Source organism: Capsicum annuum, chromosome 12, assembly GCF_002878395.1.
Source record: "Capsicum annuum cultivar UCD-10X-F1 chromosome 12, UCD10Xv1.1, whole genome shotgun sequence".
Taxonomy (NCBI): Eukaryota; Viridiplantae; Streptophyta; class Magnoliopsida; order Solanales; family Solanaceae; genus Capsicum; species Capsicum annuum.
In genome coordinates, this window is record NC_061122.1 from 128,896,239 (window position 1) to 128,918,295 (window position 22,057).

The following is a 22,057-nucleotide window of genomic DNA, read 5'->3' on the forward strand; positions in this document are numbered from 1 at the left end:
GAAACTAGAAATTCATCAATTTTTTCAGTTCTTTTGATATCATCTACACTTGTCGTGATGGTGATTTTCAAATTCGTGATTCCATAAAGATTTCAAAATTCATACTGATATTTTATCATCTATTACAGCACCATAAGACTTCCACTTTTGGTTGTGTTAAAGCATTTGGTAACAGGAACTCACTTGCTCGATTAATAAATTTGCACTCGCTAGATTCACTTAACATAAGAAAAACCTAATCTCTCTGTATGTGTGTGTGTGTGAGGGGGCGGGGAATCCTACACTCGACAATATTCTTATGTGAGTTATCAAGGAAATAGAATGTCTGAAGACTAGAACCACCAACGTCCAAATAAAACTTCCAATTCGTTTTTTAGTATCACGTTGTAAACAAATTAACAAAATTAACGGCTCCAAATTGACTTCCCAATACAATTGCAGAACATCTGTTCGATGTCACATATTCGTACATTGCCTCAATATTTTAAATAAACATAACCTTTTTCGAGCTAGATTCCAAGCATGTCAACAATCAAATCGTTGGTCTTCAAGCATAAGCTTATTTTCCTTTTGTAGTGTCATGGAATTTATTCCTTTCAAAGTGTTGCAGGAAAAAATTGTACTCATCCATGGAATAATTAGGTGGTAGTAGTGATAAAAGTAATCAAAATTCTATGATGTAAATGACAGATGAAAATAGAAAACCATCTCTACACGATTCCTTACTATCAAGATAGTATCATGTTAAACAATTTGGCAGCTGTGATCGAAGTTGCTATAATGTATATAACAAAGCTGAAATAAAATCATCACAATTTCTACACGATTCCTCATATAAAAATGTTATTATGTCACAATGTACAACTGTAAGGTATTCAAAATTGCTATAATGTAGTATATAAAAAATTGAAAGGTAAAAAAAAGATGGCAATTTGTTTCAGCATGAGTCCTTGCTATCAAGCTGATAAGCTGTTATAACATGATGCCACAGTTGGATTCTCAATACTTTATAAAGATGATGAAGATCAGTTACAAAGAAGAATGGGGGAAAAAAACTAGAGGGATGAAGAAGAGTAAATAAAACCAGAAACTTTTTCTATGACGTGCAGATTCATGGGAACAGGCTCAGAAAAATAACAGCTGCAAATGTGACTACTTTTTAGGCCTTGATCTCTCTTTTGTTAAAGCAGCAAGCTGGTGTAAGAAGTTCCAATGGTAGGCAAAATCAACTCTACGAGTGGGACCAAGTATTTCTTGTATTTGCTGTGGCAGCAGAAGCTAATATCTAATAGGACCATCCAAGCTCCCCGATGCAAACTGACAGACAATGAAACAAACAATGGTTTAAGATATTAACCCAGAAAAGCCAAATAACCAGAAGAAAACGTGAAAAATCCTCCATGAAATGCATCAATCTCGTTTAAGATCCATAAATATTCAATTGATATTCCTTCTGTTCTAGTTGGTTTTTTAAAAGATGGTGCAGCAAAAGAAGTTGGAAAAATGATTAAAATTCTCTTTATAATTTTAACATAGAGGGCGTCAAATCGCCAACTTGAAAACATAAAATCTACAGGTTAAAATTCAAAAGCATATAGCATCTCTCAATTAGGCTTCTCTAACTAAATGTAATTTCAAATAAAGACTCATCCTACAATTAAACTAATTATTCTAGTAAATCAATAGTAACAGAAGTAAATATTCAACAGTTCCCTAGTGTGCGCTGGCTGGCCATGGGAAAGAGAGCTCATGCTCCAATGCAGAACGCTGTAATGGCACAAAAAGGAGCGATAATAAGTCAGTAACAATGAGGGAAGAAAGCTCAGCAATCGCACTGCGGGAAGAGACCGAAATTGGATATGAATCCAATCAAACCGTAACGCAAGAGGAGGCGGAGAAAGCAACACAACTGGCTGCGCAGAAAGCTAAAGAGGCAACAAAGGAAGTTAAATTACTAGCTAATCAAACTAAGGAGAAGGAGAAAGTGAACCAGCTACAAGCACAGAAGGAGACTGAAAAGGGGATAAGGGTGACGGCGCCAAAGCACTGGGCAGAAATTGTTTCACCACCACTGTCGAGGCAAGAGTCTCCTTCTGAGAGTGCCCGAGATCGTGGGCAGATGAGGTAGAACAGGAGATAGAGCAACGTCCAAGGAAGAACACGATATGGGACACATCTGACATCTCAAAGCTATCCAACGCATAGTTCAAATTAGACTACACAGTTCCGGAGAAACATGGTGAGTCTTCGATTTTTGGAATGGATCTAGAGGACATTGAATCTGAAATTAGCAATTGGAACACTGCTGTTGTATGTTATGTTACGTCACACCGTCCATTCATAGTAATCAATGGATACATACAGAGAATCGGGGCTAAGTATAGTTTAAATAAGGCGTCTGTGTCGAAAAATGGAGCCATTGTAGTTCAATTTGATTCAGTTGAAGGGACAGAGGAAGTTTTGAAAAGGGGAATATACCATTTTGACAATAAGCTATTTATTATCAAAGCATCGACACTGGACATGGAGTTTACTAGGGAAGAACTGAATTCCGTGCCTATTTGGATTAAGCTCCCAGGGTTAAGACTTCAAGTATTGGAGTTCTACAGGCTTAAGCAAATTAGGGAGTTCAATTGGGAAAAGCTTTGATGGCTGAGCACAACATTGAAAACAAACAGGGCCTCAATTTTGCTAGAATTTTGGTTTAAGTAGAATTGGGAACTAAACTTCCGAAACAAGTGTGCTTCAGGAATGAAAATATTGGTGATGGAACAAAAAGTTGTATATGATTGGAAACCAACACATTGTATTCACTATGAAACAGGAGAGGAAGATAGGGAAACCTATGGGTGATGTTGCAGTAAAGGTGGAGAAACAGGCTGATCCAAATCATGGAGAGCAGGCAGAGGCAACATCGAAAAAAGTCTCACATAAAGGACAGCATCAGGTGATGAAAGGGGGTGCCTTCTCTTTTGGTTGGGTGACACCATCAAAGACAGGACGAAACCAGAGTCCACAGCAAACACAAGTAGCTAGCAACAACTCATTTCAGATTCTGAATAAGCCCACTGAAGTGCAAAAACTGGACAGACTATGGGTGGCCAAACCCTTTCCCCTTAGGGAATGGTTAGTCTCTTATGCTGGAATGTGAAAGGGCTGAATGCCCTGAATAAGCAGAAGGCATTATTGTCAAAGGCGCACTTAAAGCGTGCTTAATCCCTAAAGTGAGGTTCAAAACACGTTGAGCGCTTCGCCCCGCTTAATCTGCACTTAGGTATGTGCTGCCTAAGAAGTTTGGTGGACTCGATATCAAAGGAAAACAAGTTGTGGAATGTGGCATCAGTAGGGAAGCTGTTGTGGCAATTGGCAATGAAGACGTGTTGTGAGTGAGATGGGTGCATGGGGTGTATTAAGACGACCAAAACATATAGGGGCCGTTTGGTAGAGTGTATTGGAAAATATAATGCATGCATTAGTTAATGCTTACTACTAGTACCTTGTTTGGTATGTCTTTTTGCCTATGTATAACTAATGCTTGTATTAGTAATACACTATTGTGTATTGAAGTGTGTATTAGTAATACACTCCATTTCCTATGTACTAGTAATACAAAGACTTTTAACATATGCATTAACTTATTAAATGACCTTAATAACCCTCAATTTCCCTCTCAAAATATTTCATAATTTCTTTTCCCACCATTTTAATTTTCAAAAGTGAATCTTCTCAAAACATTTCACAATTTCTTTTCCCACCATTTTAATTTACAACAATGAATAATTGATTTAAATAACCGCAACATATTTTTGCTTTGCTTCGAGGGTCTTTAAAAAGATTAAAAAAAAAATTCTTGAGACTATTCCTTAATTTTACATCTTGTATTTTATTTTTGTTTCGACTATGTTAATCCGTCGGCGTAACATTTCATGCACAAAGACGAAGGTCTTGCAATTAATATATCTCTATATACTAGTTCAACAATACTAATTATGTTTGAGATGGCAAAAGAACTTTGTTGCAAAAAAAGTGTACAAAGTCAAAGAAGGGTATTTTTGTAAACAAACACTTCTTTTATAGAAATTATGTAGTAAGATATATGACTTCTTATACATCAAACCAAACAATGCATAAGAAATAATACATGAATAACTAATACAAGCATTACTAATATACTATATTCAGCATTGTTCTTATACACTCTACCAAACGACCCCACAGAAGCATATACCCCCACAGAAGCATATACCCCCACAGGATAGTAATTGGTATTGGAGAAAGCTGAATGCATTGAAGAAGGATGCGTGGATTGGTATTCTCAAGGATCCTATCTCCTCATAGCCAATGGAAGATATTCAACAGGATTAGTTACATTCCAATACTAGGTGATCAAAGTAGCTGAGAATTGCTAATCTGGAGCAGAACTGAACAGCTAAGACACAGATTCATAATTTGGCTAGCTGTAGAGGTAGATTGCTGACTAAAAGACAGACTCCAAAGACTACAAATCCCAGAGGACAACATGACATGTAGTTTATGTGATACTCGGGCTATAGAGACACAGAATCACTTGTTTGCCGAGTGTGCTTGGACTAAAGTAATCATAACTGCTATGGTATAAGGGGTCGGGTTGCAGATTCCCCCAGGAAGTGTTAAGCAACACCTATTTTCTTTTTGTCCATTGACTGATGTGGTTTCCAGTCAAGTGTTATATTCTGAGGTCAGGTCTATTCCCCCTCATTGTAACTTTTTGTTGGAATATAACTTATGCTACCTGATGGTAGTTTAACCAAAAAAAAAAAAAAAAGTGCTCACAAGGATCAGGAAAAAGAATTGGAAGCAGGTTTACAAAGAGGTAATAGCGGCACTTTGGTGATCAATAGTATATCATGTGTGGCAGGCTAGGAACCGGAAACTATACAGGGCGACAAACATCAACACTGACAATGTAATTACTCAGATTAAGCAAAGTTTTACCGTTACACTAGACATAGCTAGGGAAGGTAGAAGAGGTCGTAGGTGTAGCACCTTTATTCAGAAGTTCTTTATGCAAATACAGTGATGTGGCCTTAACTCTAATAGCACCCTTCCATGAAGGTGGTTATGTAGTTAGGTGTATTGGGTCTGTTGTTAATGGTAATATTTAAATTTACAACAACAACAACAACAACATACCCAGTATATTCCCACCAAGTGGGGTAATATTTACATTTGTTACCCAAAAAAAATAAATTTAAGTATATCTATATGTATACTTTCTACTATTTGATAGGGACAATTCAACTTATAATACTTTTTGTATAGTTTCTAAATATCAAGAGAAAATTAGGACCAATTCATATTCATATACAGAAGGTTGTTTCATATGGCACGGTAAGTTCTATCTATCTGTACCGCGTGTTTATACCCCATCAATGAATGCCAGACGCGGTCTTTTATACAAAATTTTGTCACTGAGAGCTTGTTTGGATTGACTTATTTTAGGTGCTTTTAAGCCAAGATAGCTTTACGCGCTTTGGGAGTGCTTGGGTAAATTAACAAGGTGCTTATACACACTAGGTTTTAAGCTAAAATGCTAAATTAAGCCAAAAGCCTTAAGTTAGGATTTCTAACTTATGTCTTTTGGCTTATAAGTCAAAAGCCAAAAGCCCATCCAAACGGGCACTTAACCATGATAAAGTGATATGCATTCTAAACTATAATTTTTAGTTAACTGGGGTTAAAATGATTGAGTGGGTGTAAACACCCGGTGCGGTAAGCATTTACTGTTGTACCTTAATCCTTGCTTGTAACATAAGTAATCAGCATTCAGTTTTACAGAAATGAAACCAAACCATGACCATCATTACCTGCCGAACAATAGGATTAGCTGACGTGGAGAATTCATGAGTCATTCCTTGCCAGACGACCTTCCCTTCATAAAGAAATATTAGCCTGCACAGAAGAAACCTCAAAGTTTACAATGGTTTGTAGGATAAGCAACATAATCATGTCTAAAACAAGAAGAATCAGAACCTATCAACAGCTCTTTTAATAGTACTGTGTTGATGTGTGACGACAACATAAGATGCAATCTTCCCAGGCTTCCCAAGTGCATCCTCGCCGGTCACGTGAACTGAACGAATGAGATCTTCCACAACAGTTGATGCAATCGGATCAAGCCCAGCTGTTGGTTCATCATACAGGAGCACCTACTCAGAATGCATATAACTGAGATTACTTGGTTAATCATGCGGTAAATATCCCAATAGTATTATTTATTTTCTACCAGCCCAAAAAATGACGGAACCACTGTGAAATCAAAATCTTCTAATGAAAAAGAAAGAAGATATGTAAACCCACAATGGCATGGTTTTTCATCAAAAACAAGCATAAATGGTTATATAGGGTATCATGTGACATCATGAAGAAAGTAGAAAACAACTCAAACAAACAGCATAACTTGATATCAAGTTATTCCATCATGGAGTACCCGAAACAAATTCCATCAGGAGACAATGAGTACACCATATACATCTAAATCCTTGTTTTCGAAAGAAAACAATCACCAATGCCTTGACCTTTGTTCTATTACCTATATTGCTTTAGCAACACATTTTCAGGCTAATCTTAGATGAAGAAATAACAAATACTTTTGCAGATATTAATTAGAAAATATAACTAAAGAGAAAAACCAGGATAGTGGAAGGACAAAAAGAATGTAGACAGAAGCATATTGTAGAACTGGTACAACATACTAGTCCACCTCTTATGATTTTCACCCTGAAAGAATTTCTGTGAAAATATGTGTTCAGATTTTTGATTACTAAACTTCACAAATACTTTTGTAGATATTAATTAGAAAATTTAACGAAAGAGAAAAAACCCAGACTGTGGTAGGACAAAAAGAATGTAGACAGAAGAATATTGTAGAACTGGTACAACATATTAGTCCACCTCTTATGATTTTCTTTCACCCTGAAATAATTACAGTGAAAATATATGTATATTCACCTTTTAGATAAGTAAATTCAGAGATATTGAAATGTGATATATTGACAAGCCCAATAAGAACTGTTAAAACATACATGAATGGAACTTCCTTTTGACATATAGCAAGAACGCCAACAGACCTCTCAGAGAATTTTTTGAGAAAAACTAGAACTTTAGATTACCAAGAGAGAACTTCATCAGACAACTTACTAAAATGGTTAAAATAGTACCAATATATTTAGTTTTCATAATTTGTGAAGTAACAGACGTTAACTGTCGATCTGAAAGTCGAATGGTTTTCAAATAACATGTTTTTTTCGTCTCCTCTGTATATATATATATATATATATTTTTAATCCTTATAAACCTTAGAAAATCTCACCTTCCTCTCTCAAAAACCCACACTATCCTTTGCTTTTCCCTCTCACTTCACTTTTCCATCACCTTCTATAACTATTAACACATTATGCGCCCCCTCATTTCATATTCTTGGTTTAATTTTTTGCAACCCCACCCCCATCCCAGAAAAAAAGATCTTTGTTGAGCTCTTATATGTCCCGTCCTATGTAAATGGTTGATCTGAAATATCATAAGTGGATAAAGCTGAATTTGACTACACCGTTCTTTTTAAAATAGTCCACTCTATTACTATGGAGGAGCCAATGGCCAGCCTATAAGACTCAATTCCTAAAGCAATCCAGCTGATTGTTGTTATCACCAACCTCTCGTCTATCCATCATTATCTGGACATTGTTAAAAAGAAGTTCTCAATTCGGAGGCAGATTCCCAGGCTTAGCAGAAATAGAGGTCTATCATGCATGCTACAATTAAATTGTTCAGTGCCCCATGAAGTTAAAAGACGGAAATTTTACTTATTGGGAGAAGAAAATAATAGAGTTAATTACACATACCATCCCCGTTCTCTTGAGGTTTAAAATATTGAATAAACCTCTTCTTCCAAATTCGTGTAACAAATCGGATATATTTTCACCTTATTAACACCATTTTTGTATAGTAAAATTATCTTCTCTTATTTTGGTGATATGAATCAAAATCCTATAATCCCCCATTTAATTTCTTCAAATAATTTCCTTCTATTTCCAAATAAAAACAGAATAAATATATTACAGTATGAACAGGCAAATAAGACTAGATAAGATCAAAATAGTCAACTTTGCTTGGTTACTTGCAGCTTTTAGTTCCAATTTTTATTTTGTTCTTATTGTCACTGTTTGTGCAAGTGTATCATTCAAAGAATGCCAATAACATGAAATAAAGAAATTCACTCTTCTAATGACTTAAGAAAAACAAGGTACATTTGGTATAAAAGTAAAAAAAGGCAAATTCATACATAATGGGCAAATATTTCAAATTTGCATATTGCAACAGGATTCTTGTAGAACAACATATGAAAGAAAAGAGGTATAGTCAGTATTTGCAACCAAAGGGAGATATGTGTTACTCCTACATGCTAAAGCTTAAGCATAGTATTCTTGACACAGTAAAACAAAACAACCAAAAATGAGAAGACCCCAAAAGAAAACATTGAGAACTGCATCTTGAGAAAATATGAGCACTTCTTACTTGTCTCTCTATAAAGAAATGAATATACAACCAATGCATCAATACATCAACCATGGTCAGGATATGTGCTAAAAGCCTTTTGCATGATAGATTTTTGAAAAACATATATTGAAGTTCTTTATTAAAAACATAGAGCCCAGAATCTTTCAGCAAACATGAACACTTTTTACGTTCCACTCCAGGAAATGTATGAATATACAACTGTGCGTCAATACATCTACCAGGATCAGCGGATATGCATCATAACTCTTTTGCATTGCCGATTTTTGTAAAGCATGCATTGATAGTATTGTTTAAATATAAAGAGCCTTTGATAGATTTTTAAATAAAGAAGTTATATTTTTTAATAAAGAAGTTATCAATAAATACGACAACATCAATGGCGGCTCAATCGCTAGCTAGCTGGTCAGCTATATGAATCCTCACTAACCATTTATTGGCAGTTTAACACTGCACAATCAGCAATAAGCTGTATTTTCCAGGCATCCTTTCCTTTTGCTAGCAAATTGCACTCATATTATCTTTATGGAGTAAAATTCATCAAGATAAAAATCATTTAACTTGCCTAGAAGATCAGATTTGAACTTAGTTTTGCTTTACAATTCATCAAGTCAAACATTTAACTTGCCTAGAAGATCAGATGTGAACTTAGTTTTGCTTTTCCATCTAGTATCACCATGAACAATACCAATTGGACATCCAACCTTGTTCTCAAACAATACAAACAGAGTCTAAAAGTGTGAACTCATCTTAAAACAACAGGTCATAGTAAATGCTCTCTTGATTACAGAACTATCACGACGTTCGGTAAATGTATTTCAGAAGAATGGGAGCAACTCAAGTTTAAAAACATCACATCCCTTGGACAATTAATTGAGTAGTGCTATCTCCATCATAACTTATCTACCTTTCTATTTTCTCGTGTCATTTGGACCAACTTTAGGAGTGAAATTGGAAGTGGATACATCCTTCATTTGAAAATACTTGCCAATTCAGAACCACATGAAAGACATTACAAGTTGACTTCCAATAGCCAAAGTGGATGATGATTTTGGACAAAGAGACTAACATGCACAGATGCTTGTAGCATTCAGACTGCAGTGGAAGCACGAAGTGAAAAAAGTAATTAACAGATTCCATACAAACTGATGATCATGTCATGAAGCACCTGTAACATACCTCTGGCTCTACTACGTCTTTCGTGGTATCAAAAATTATAGAACGAGCTAGAGCAACTCTTTTCTTCATACCACCAGACAATTCAGACGGTAATCGGTCTTCAACTTCCTGCATGGAAATAAAACTGAAGATTGGCATACATGAAAAATCAATCATCATAAAATAAACGAATTACCATAATTATGAATCCGCTATTCCCTCCTTTATTGACTCTACTCAAAGAACAGATGAGCGAAAAAGAGAAGGCATTTCCCTACGGTGAGAGGGAGGAGATCTTGAAGTGATAATGCAAATAGCAGTTTCAAAGTTAAACTATTTTCATTGACACACTATGTTGGGAACCTGGATACAATTATTAATGAAAAATATAGACATCATTATCATTTATATATCCATCATTGCACATACCTTCAACCCAACAGCAGCTAAAGTTTCAGTTACAAACTGTGCAATTTGATCCTCTGGCATATTTGAATTCTCATATCTAGAATTCCATAGAAAAAAAAAAGGGAACCAGTTAATCTATGTATAAACTGGATTTCTGATTTTTAACAAGTATAACTAACAGAAAACGGAATCCAGTAGAGCTGAAAATATCTTTTCTTTATGGAATAAGTAGAGCGTTGAGAGTATCTTACAGCAAGAAACCAACATTTTCACGAACAGTTAATGAATCAAAAAGTGCACCACTCTGAAACACCTGTAACGGGGATGCATATGCTTATAAGATTACAAACAATTCAAAAAGTATCTCCATAGTACGACTTCGCTGGACAAAACAGAAAAGAGCTCAGAACATGTAACTTACTAAGCCAATTCTAAGCCCAGAAATTTCCTCATCACTGACTAATCCATTACGCAGTTTACCTCGGATTAAGACTTCCCCCTGCATTCAATGAAGTCTATTAGCAGAAGAAATGGCATCAGAATTCAAAATTTTCAGAAATCACCAAGCTGATTTCTGAGACAAATACACACGCCACAAGAGAAACATAATGCCCACATACTTTATCAGGAGCAAGAAGGCCTGCCATTATCTTTAAGATTGTAGACTTCCCTGTGCCAGAAGGCCCAATAATTCCAACAGCCTCACCATGTCTGATCTGTAACAGCGGGTAAGAGTGGTGATTAAAGGTTGTTAGCACTTTCACAAATGCAAAGAATGAGAAATCATGAACATAGAACCCAATAACCCAGGTAAAGAATTTAAAGCAATCAGTTTTACTGTAGCCAACCAACTTTCTTTCCTCAAGTGAAGTTTCCTAACCTCTACCTTTATTGCTCTTTCAGAAACAACCTCTCTACTTCTTCAGAGGTAGGAGGTAGCGGTATGGACTGCGTACATCTTACCCTCCCCAGACCCTACGCTGTGGGGATACACTGGGTTTTTTGTTGTTGTTGTTGTTGTACCTTTATTGCTCTTTCAATCATAATCCATAAAACTTCTAACAGGAAAAAATTTTTAGAAGCACCCCAAATTGCAAGATCCAATAGCTCAAAGAAATTGAGAGTTAAAAATTAACTTCACCCAGGGGAACTCTTACTTTTCACAAGCAATTCATGATGAATCTACTGGTTTATAGCACATATGCGTACACATGTTTATAAGCTAAATCTCTACCTCAAGCAAACTTATGCAAATCTAACTCTACTACTCTTATTTTGGAATCTATAAGGCAAAGATTGCATACAAAACAGTTTATCACAACATAAGATAGATTTGCATCAGGCATAAGAAAGCAAGAATTACAATATCAGACTAGCAAACACAGGAAAGAAAAGAACCTTTAACCAATGTAAGAAGTGGGAACTGGGAAGTAAGGAAAGTAGCATTTGTGTGTGTGTATTGGGTGGGGGGGTGGGGGGTGGGGGGGTTGAAAAGTCTAGCTATCAAGTGTCAAAGCATTGAGTAAATTATTCATTATATCAGTTTTCCAATCATAACATATAAGTAGGTAATGATTCACTAAAACACCATCCGTCGTTGTTTGCATGAAAGCTCCAGAAGTAATATCAGCTTCTCAATCGCTGAAGTAGAATAGACCAGAATTTAAATGCCCAAGGTGCATACAAGCAGTCGCTAATGGAAATAAATGAAATTTCACCTTTAAGCTCACACCTCTTAAGATATGCTTGTCCCCAAATGACTTGCACACATTTCTACACTCAATAAGCACATCTGACTCATCCTCAGGCTCCCTCAACAAGCTCACATTCTCCGATTTAGCAGATTCCTGCTATTCAAACAAGATAAAGAGCAAAATCAAGGTAGATACAATAAACCATGCAGGATTCAAAAGTTTTCACCATCTGCTAAAAGCAAAGCAACTCATCTATGTCCTAAAAAAGAATATATCCAGCAGACTAATCATTTATCTGGAAAAAAAGTACCTTCTAGCACAAAAGTTAGTTAACACAAAGTTTCCCTAGTTGAAAAAGGTGTAATAAAAAGCGTTATCTAATAAGATTCCAACAAAAGAAAGCACACCGTATTTGCAAGTATCAAAATTTAAAAAGTATCCTGGAAGAGTTCTCCAAAATGTAAAGCCCAAAACCACATGCTTCTTAAGTTCCTTTAATGTTCTTATGCCATAGGCTTGACCTCCTGAGCCAATCTTATACTGGTACCACTCCCAAGTGCAGCAGGGATCACCAACCTAGGTCATAGACCTTCTTGATCACCCATTGACCCCGTCCGGGTAAGTAATGCAATGATAGGACTGTCTTTGGACATGAAAATTAACTTTGGCACTTCCGTGGAAGAGGTTTTGACTTGAGTATCTAATAAAACACATATTACTAGCAACTTTTGCAATGAGAAATCAAGTCTTGTCACCTTTTGAGCACCCATGGCATATCCCAACTCAACCAGCAATAATAGGAATACCTCATCTTTATTTGGAACTCTCCACCAACATTCCCCTTGGCCCACCATTTCTCAGTATGTATTCTGCTTACTCGGGGTTCTTGTCTTGACCTTCTGCTTCTCTCTCTCCCCAATTGGTCTTACTTCGGTGCTTAAAGCACTTGTATACACCCCAAAGATGAATTTGGGATAACATGACTTCACAACACTATACTTCATGCGACACACTTTGTCCATATCAATGCTTCTCGCGGATAATGCTTTAGTGAGCTAAGTCCTCTAAATTATTTTTTACTCCCTTCGTTTCAATTTGTTTGACTTAGTTTGACTAGCAACAAAGTTTAAGAAAATAAAGAAGACTTCTAACTACTATGGTCTTAAACAAAAGATGTGTATAATGTACCAAAATTCCCTTTGAATATGTCATGTAGGATGTGGGTGTAAATGCTACTAAGTGCCCAATTGGCTATGGATATTTTTCACCCTTTTCCAGAATAAACTGTTTTGGACATAACATTATTACAATTTTCCGGAATCAATTTCAATTTCTGGAATTCGAAAAACTCCTGAAAGTTGCTTTCACAATTTTCACTCACAAAAATTCAAAAATAACTCCAATTTGTATTCACGTTCAAACACAACTCCAGTTTTCAACATTTTTCCAAATTTCACAATTTTTATGTCCAAAAACCCACCAAATATAGAGAATGAAATTTCTTTTGTAAAAAACTAAGAAATGTAAATAAGACAAGCAAATTGAAACGGAGGGAGTATGTTGCTTTGTGTATTATTTCTGATTAGCATTATTTAATAGATAATTAAAATTTTGAAATAGTACTTCAGATTAGTGTTTAAAGTAATACTGGTGAAAATTAGAGGAAAATGTTTTACATTCAATATGAAGGGTGTCTTTCTGCATTTGATTGAAATAAATTTTCCTATGTTTAAGACAACAAATGCTCGAAACAGCTCACTGAGCAGTAACTTTCTTCTAATACCGAATGGAGTCCAAAAGAGATGTCTGCCAACAAGGACATTAGCATTATGGAACTATTAGCATTTAAAGATAAACATTGTCTACCTTGATACTCTAACTTATACTGTGATCTCAATAATTGACCACCTTGGCTAAGAGAACCAAAAAATCCACCGCATACACAGTAATTTCAGTATCTATCTCAATCTGACATGATTCATATAGCTCTTGCACATACTAGTACTCTTGCTATCCCAATTTATATGACATTCTTTCTATTTTGGAGGGCCAAAAATGTACTACACCTTCTACACCATTCCATTTCTATAAAAGTTCCACAACTCTCAAGCATTCAAAATCATAATACTATTCAAATTTCAACTTTGATGTGATGTTTTAGTATCAAATTAGATTAGGAACCATTATTTTCTTATGCTATAGCTAATACTCCCTCTGTCCCAATTTATGTGTCACCCTTTCCTTTTCCTCCTGTCTCAAAAAGATGTCACATTTCCGCAACTATTTTGATGGCATCATCCCCATTTTATTTTTTGGGGGTGCCAATTAACACTTTATTGTGAAGAAAAGTCAACTAAAAGCAAGCATTAGAGTGACTTTAGTAAAGGCAGTTTGATAGTAAAGCTTAAAAAAAAAGTCCTTCCTGATTTCTTAAACTCCGGGCACGGTCAAAAGAGTTTCTTAAACCCGTGCACGGTCAAAGAGTGTCAGATAAATTGAGACAGAGGTTGTACGATTTATAAGAACCCAATTTAACATCCTAAACTTTGTGTCCCATCAAATCCCACAATATAAAATGGAATGGATGGAATGCTGCAAACAGCAAGGGATGGAAAAGTGAGCTAGCCCATGCAACAAAAACACACACGAATTACAAAATATAACACAAAATCAACTAACTATGGTCTTACATTGAATCTTTTGGTTTGAAACCGATCAGAATCAGCAGCTTTGTATTCCCGAGGGGGTGCAACACAAGCACAAACAGTCCCCTTATTCTTCCTATTCGTCACCAAGAATGGCTGCTTTTCTAAATTAGAATTGGGCAAAAATGTTTTCATGTAGCTAGACGAAGAAGAAGAAGAAGAGCCACTGCTGCTTTTGCAAATGTTGACGGCAGGTAACATAACAGAACCCACAAATGAACCCATAAAGTTTCGCCAAATAAAACAAAACTCGGTTTGGAGAATTTAAGATGGGAAATTGTGGAGATGGCCTAGATCGAGTTTGGACAACACAAAAAACATGAAATTAGATCGACTTCTAGGGGAAAATTTGGGGGGAGGGCAGGGAATTAGATCGACTTCAATGAAAAGAAATAAAGGCTTGTCGAATGGTGGGAGGAAGCGGGCGGAGAGTGAGAGGAGTCTAATGTTTATATTTGTTCGTTAGTTGCCTGCTTTTTATTCTTTTCCCTCAAATCAACAAACCATTTCATGGTGATACGTGTCATCATTTCGTACTAAAAATCTCTTCCAAATTGGATGACACAGTTATTATGATTAATAATGTAATTTTATTATTTTGTTCTTATTAATTGTATCATATTATTAGTTTCAATATTGATGGAGTTATTATATGGCTGATACCAAAGCACTTTTTGCATGGATAAATAGGATTAAAAGATTACCAAAGTATTTGTAATATTTTTCAAGATTTGATAATTTAATGTTAGTAACAAGGAGTAATCAATTACTAAGTGTATAATAGGAAAAAAATTGTCTTGTCTTGTTTGATTAAAAAGATAATTAAAATGAAAAATCAAATTAAGAAATTTGGGATGGATAATTTAAGACGGAGGAAGTAGTTTTAGGGGTGTGCATTGGTAGTTCGATTTGATTTTACATATTACCGATTTGGTTTATCTGTTTTTGATTTTTAAATATGTTAAATCAATAATCAAACCAATAAGATATTTTTTATCAATTTTCGGTTTATCGATTTTTAGTCCTCAACGATTCGGTTTAACCGATAAGAAAATGGTTATAAAATAGAAATACTAGTAACTAACATGAAAAATAATCCAATCTTATTTGCAAACAAAAATCCTACATAATGTGTTTTAATTTATAAGAATCTTCAAGTTTAAACTAAATGTTGTTAGGAGAAATTAAGAATTTGTATAATTGAAATAATATGTTTCTTAATTTGTAGAGAGATTAAAGAGAAATTAAGATATATATATATATATATATATATATATATATATATTCTTATTGGGTTAGCGGTTTACCCAATAACTCAATAACCCAATAAGAAAAAATCAAATCGAACCAATAACCCAATAATTGTTTTTTATAAAACCACTAAAAAACTGTTAATCCAATAACTCAATAACAATAACCCAATAACATTTTTATCGATTTGATTTATTTGTCGGTTCGATTTTTGCACAGCCCTAAGTAGTTTGGTATACTAAAATTTTGAGCAAATCTGGAAAAGAGCTCCACCATATTTTGTGAGGGGTTTTATCAAGGGCAAAGCAATCTGAATGGAGTAACAAAAATAAGCCCTTAATTAAGCCACATAATAATATTTAAAATAATTATCTAACACAATAAAAGTAATAATATTTTAGTACAATCCTCATTTTGTCAATATTTACCCCACCCACATTCATGCCTCATATTTCAACTACTTTCTTTTTTAACTTTATATCTATTTTATTTTACTCTTATTTGTGAAATAAAAGTTTAATTACAAATTTATTCTCTCTTCTCCTCTCCTCTCTCTCATTTTCCATGGCTAAGAGAACAATCTCTACTTTTTCCTTCCTCCCAAATCCAAACTCTCCCTCACCAAAAATTTTTGTCCCCTCCCATCTTCTTCTTCCTCCTCCCTTCGATACACCGTACCATCGATGAAACCATAAAAAAACAACCATTCGAACACCAGTAACATACATCCTTTCGATTTTTTGAGAGAACAATCATTTAAACACTAGCAAACCACAATGAAACATAAGCCAAACAATCCCAACTCAATTAATCCGTACTGATGTTTCATTTTCGTGGTAGTTTCGACAGTGATCGAATTTAAATTTCATAAAAATATAAAATTTGGTTTCGACGGTTTCATAATGGTTCCAACAATTCGACAGTGGTTAGGTAACTTAAGTTTAATATTTGTATTTTTATGATTATTTGTATTAGCACCATTTACATTTGTATTTGAACTTGCATTATTATTTTTTGTGTATGTTTGTTGATATAATTGTATTTGTTGTAACAACTGGTAATATCTGAATACAAATGTTATTTTTTAGACAATTTTATTTTCGTCGATGAAATTATATTTTGAAGAATTATTTGGTATTTGTAATTGTCGTGACTCTATATTGTATTTATAGTTTCATTTGTATTTTTTATTTATTTGGATTTGTATTTGTATTCTATTTTCGTTGATGAACTTGTATTTTAAAAAACAATTTTTTGTATTTTTAACTTATTTTAACATATTTTTTATATTTGTAACCGACTGCACATATTTGTATTTATAATTTCATTTGTTTGTATTTGTATTTGTAGTTAACTGCATTATTTGTATTTTAAAATAATTAAAAAAGAACGGTGGATTCTCTTTCTATGGATAATTGTATATTGATACAAATTGAACCATACAAATATGCAATGTATCATTTGACACAAATCATTATACACAAACAGAAATGATAAATATATAAATATAAATAATACATTGCATATTTTGTCTATGATAAACTCAAGCAAATACTTGTTTATATAGAAATAGAAATAAAATATAAAAAAAGAAATATAAAAATAGAAATACAAAATTGTAACACCCCGAGTCTGTACCCCGGACGCTACACGGTGCTTACGACCCCGAAGGACCATAAGTCAACCCATGACTGATATCTGCTGTGAGCACTGAATAATAATACTATAATAAATGCGAAAAATAGGCTGAAATGCCATAAGGTTCAAAACATTTGAAATACTGATAAAGTATATTACTGAAATAATAATTTACAAAACTGAATACTATCTGAAAGTCTAGTCTGAAAAGCCTCTAACCAAACTGTCTAAAAGCGGAGTTGATGGGACAAGACCCCAACCAACTCCAGCTACAGAAATAATGATAAACTAAAATACTAAAATAAAAGCATGCCCTCAATAGATGAGGATTCATTACTGAAACTGCTGTTGATAATTGGATCTGTCTATGCGCGGTCAGGAACCTGAACTTTCGAACCTATGGTATGAGACATCATAGTGCAAAGAAAGAGTATGCGTCAGTATGCGGAATGTACTGGTATGCTAGACGAGGTAAGGCTGAATACAAGGGTTCATATGCATGAACAATAACTAACAGAATGATATAGAGTAACTGAATATGAGAGTACATGGATAACTAATACTGCTGTAAACACTGAGTATGCACTACTGTGTATATAAATAAATACTGTGACCGAGCTTGTCTGAAGCTAAGTCTTGAGTTCTGATACTGAGTAACTTATATCTAAAGTTACTGATAACTAGTTAATGATACTGATTGACTGTATTTGACAATCTTAATTCTGTAGAACTGAACTGAGTTCTATTCTGAAGACTAAAACTAAAACTGTGAGAGATAATCATCTAACCGACATGCCCTAAATAAGATAACTGAGTTGGGGTCCAACCTGTGGCTCCAGTTGGAAGGGTGTCAGTACTGTGCCATGGGTAAAGACACTGAAGAGTCACCCTCTACTAGCAGATGCCCTAAACGAGAACGATGATACCCTCTACTGGCAGGTAAAACACCTCATCAACCACACCTCATCAACCCTCAACTAGCAGGTTGATGTCTCAACCTATGCTAGTTACGTAGTTCTGGAACGCAAGGATTGCTTCTATGGATCATACCCTCTACTGGCAGGTGAGTCCCCATCCTTGGGTTCACTTGGTGTTGAATCCTACTCTCAACTGAATAGACACTAAATTAATTATACTAAACTGGACTGGTCTGATACTGAGTTTACTGAGTTTTTCTGAGTTCTATAACTGACTAAGTTCTACTGAGTTTTGTAACTGACTGAATTGTAATACCCCGAGAAATTTTTTGTTGAAATTTTATGTGTAAACATGTTGGGTTCTATCATCTAGAATGAATTATAATTTTTTTGTGTGGAATGTCATAGATTATGATCCACCATTGCGTAGAGTATCAAATAAGATTTCCAATGATATGTGGATCATCCAAAACAGACACCCGAGCGATGAGTTATGAACATTCCGATCAAACTGTGAATAGTAGTGAACAGTAAAATGTGCAGGAAAAAGTACTGAGGCCTGACGTATTTTTGCTCCAACTTTAAATGATCATAACTCCTTGTACATAATGATCTGGGTGATCTACTATATATCAACGGAAAGCTCTGCGAGTTCTCTTTCCAATGAAATTGGTTTTATCCAATTTGTCTATCGAAGCAAAAAGTTATGGTCAATCTACTTCAGCCTATCAAAAGCAAATTTTTGGGTCAACTTCAAACCATCATAACTCCTCGTACACAATGATCTAGGTGAGATACTATCTATCAACGGAAAGATATGAAAGTCCTCTTTCTAATGAAATTAGTTTCATCCAATTTGGATAGCGGAGTAAAACATTATGGTTGATCTACTTCAAACTATCAAAACAGTCCACCAAATGATAGATTTGAGAATTATTTGATTTTTAAGAGCGTTTTGGTCATTCCCCCTCACCCAAAATCCGTCCAAACCCTATATTAAAGCCTATTAGAAGCATTATATATTATATTTCATTAAATTCCCTAAAAAAGAAAACCCTAAGCTCCTACATCCAACTTCAAGAACCTCCAAAGTTCACCATTAATTTTGCAAATTTATTTAAGATTCCAAGTTCCTAGTTCAAGAACTCCAAGAACCATCATTCAAAGGCACGATTAAAATCTCAAAAATAAGTATCGATCTAAATTTCATCATTCAAGGTATGTGGGGTTTTTTCAATAAGAACTTTCTTTCGTTCTAGTGCCCAAAAGTAATTTTCTTTACAAAGGCATGATTTTTATTTGATTTTTATGAATTTGAAGCATGAACCCATATCTTATGATGATTATTATGAAATCTTGATGTTTATGATTTTGAAAGATGAATTTACATGTGTGGAGATATAAAGCATAAATCTTGAACGATATTTATCATGATTTTGATATTTGGGTCGTGAATCCCATTGAAAATTATGTTTTTTTGAGAAAGTGCATGTTTAAGCACGTTGATGTTTAAAATTTGAGATATTTTGAATGATTTGACCTTTTGGTCTTAATGGAGTTAGTTTGAACTCGAGTGAGAAAGAAATCCACAATGTGGTTGATTTTGATAGATGGGAAGCATGATGGCTCCCGATATATAGTTATATATTACTGAAATTGTTTTGTTGTGGATTGTCTTTGAAATGATCTGAGCTAAGTCCGGGAGAAATCTTTAGCACCGAGTGGGAGGTATAAAGTGACCTTACTTCCCTAACTACGTGCCCCCGTAGGAGTGAGCCTGAGGTTAATTTATATAGTGATCACTAGTTTGTGTGGATTTGATATCGATAGTCCTACTCCGATGGCAAGGATAGGACGGCTCTCCCCAACGTGGGTTGTACGTTGGACTCTACGTAGCTCACATGGTTCATGTCGGTTATAGGATCTCACAGTGTGTGTGTGTGTTTTCTTGTGTTTATGGTGAATAGTGAAGTGATTTGAAAGTGGAATTGTGAAAGTTATTCTTTCGAAAGATTTAAATAATATTTACATTATGAGAATTGATATTCTTGATGAACTAAAATTGATTGACAAATTATATGATGACTCACATGTGTTATTATACTTATTTCATCTTCTCATGATTATGATGATTTTCTTCGGGCTATGTGAGTCTTTCATACATCCTGTATATTTCTTATAAATATTTATGATGATGATGTTTATACAACTGCATACACCCCCATATAATCAGTTCCTTTCCATAGTACTGACCCACATCTTCGGATGTGGGCTGTATTTTCTCGAAATGTAGGTTCAGGTGCTCAGTTCCAGGTTTGACAGTGATTCTTCAGGCACGCTGTTCTATATCCTTTGTTGTGGTGAGTCTTCATGTTCCGAGGACGTGATGTCTGATGTTGGTTTCACGAAATCGTTTACATTTGATAACTGAGTATGAGTCAGTTGGGGCATGTCTCAATGGCTCGCTGGTTTTATTGATCTTCTTAGAGGCTTGTCAGACTAGTATAGATATTGGAAGTTGACTAATAAGTCATATTTTGTTATCTTTCTGAATTTTTTTTATTCTTGGATGATGATTACTCTGTTGATACTTGAGGGTTATTTATGGAAACCCCATTGATTTGTGTTGAACTGAATGAAAATGGCTCAAAGGGTTTGCTTGGGACTACTTGTAGCCTCAAGCACCGTGTGATGCTCCGGGACCCATTTTCCAGGGTGTTACAAACTTGGTATCAGAGCGTAAGGTTTTAAGGTATCCTAGGGAGTCTGACAAGCCACGTTAAGTAGAGTCTTGATCATCGGTGTGTAGCGCGCCATATTTATGAGCAAGAGGCTACAAGATATTTTAGGAAAAAGTGTGATTCTTTCTTTCAGAAGTCTATCGTGCTTAAAGTGTCTCTCTCTGCTATTGATTCGTGCTCTTCTCTTTCAGAAATATGCCTCTACGTCGAGCGAAAAAAATAATGATGGTCAGCAACCTCAACCCGTTGACCCATTGAATGAAAATGTATCTCATGCTGAATTTCAGGCAGCCTTTTAGGTGTTGGGCCAAGCTATTACTACAAATATTCAGGCCAACCCAGCCTCGGCTCCACAGCAGTAGGGAGGTGATTCAGCTGCTACCAGGATTCGTGACTTTATGCGGATGAATCCGCCAAAATTCTATGAGTCCAAGTCTGATGAGGATCCACGGTTGTTTTTAGAGAAGGTGCAAAATATTACTCAAGTGATGCATGTATCTGAGAAACATAGTATGGAGTTAGCTGCATATAGATTAAAAGACCTTGCTTATGACTGGGTTGTTTCTTGGAGGAAAGGTAGAGGTAAGGGAGCTGTCCCTGCAACTTGGCAAGAGTTCCGGGATGCATTCCTGGATAAGTTTTTCCCTTTGGAGATGAGGGATGCGAAGGTGGAAGAGTTTATAAACCTGTGACAGGGCTCTATGACTGTTAGGGAGTACTATCTAAAGTTCAATCAGTTGGCCAAGTATGCTCCTGACTTAGTGGCTGATAATCAGGATAGTATGAGTAAGTTTGTGACTGGAGTATCTAGTTATGTGGTTAAGGAGTGTAGGTCTGCTATGCTTAATAGTGAGATGAATCTTCTAGGATGATGACTCATGCCCAACAGATTGAGGCAGAAAAGATTAAAGAGAGAGATAAAATGAGAGAGAATAAGAGAGCTAGGTCCGAGCAGCATGGACAGGGTCAGACTAGATCGCAAGGAGGGAGTC

General features: G+C 35.2%; 1 protein-coding gene and 1 pseudogene across 7 annotated transcripts; both read right to left on the reverse strand.

The window, feature by feature from the left end:
• Nucleotides 1-801: 801 nt before the first annotated feature.
• LOC107851017 (protein TRIGALACTOSYLDIACYLGLYCEROL 3, chloroplastic) lies at nt 802-15,018 on the reverse strand. 7 transcript variants are annotated; one of them, XM_047400396.1, is made up of 12 exons: nt 14,504-14,983; nt 11,838-11,969; nt 10,740-10,835; nt 10,541-10,618; nt 10,371-10,432; nt 10,141-10,216; nt 9,733-9,840; nt 9,623-9,648; nt 9,461-9,521; nt 6,013-6,188; nt 5,847-5,931; nt 802-1,317 (listed from the first exon to the last, which is right to left on the reverse strand). In XM_047400396.1, exons 1-12 carry the CDS (start codon nt 14,741-14,743, stop codon nt 1,279-1,281), a joined length of 1,179 nt encoding a protein of 392 aa, XP_047256352.1. In that variant the 5' UTR covers nt 14,744-14,983; the 3' UTR covers nt 802-1,278. The 7 variants fall into 7 exon arrangements, with proteins under 7 accessions (XP_047256352.1, XP_047256353.1, XP_047256354.1 ...); XM_047400397.1 differs by having other exon boundaries at nt 11,838-11,966; nt 14,504-14,982; XM_047400398.1 differs by lacking the exon at nt 11,838-11,969 and having other exon boundaries at nt 14,504-14,984.
• Nucleotides 12,313-12,439, reverse strand: LOC124889988 (annotated as a pseudogene).
• Nucleotides 15,019-22,057: the final 7,039 nt, after the last annotated feature.

Bases quoted from the DNA above. Each gene is read 5' to 3' on its own strand.
- LOC107851017 (XM_047400396.1), bottom strand. From the start codon at position 14,743: ATGGGTTCATTTGTGGGTTCTGTTATGTTACCTGCCGTCAACATTTGC. The intron at 10,619-10,739 runs GTATGTGGGCAT...CATTGAATGCAG, and splicing joins GCCTTCTTGCTCCTGATAAA to GGGGAAGTCTTAATCCGAGG. The intron at 10,217-10,370 runs GTAAGATACTCT...ATGGAATTCTAG, and splicing joins GAAAATGTTGGTTTCTTGCT to ATATGAGAATTCAAATATGC.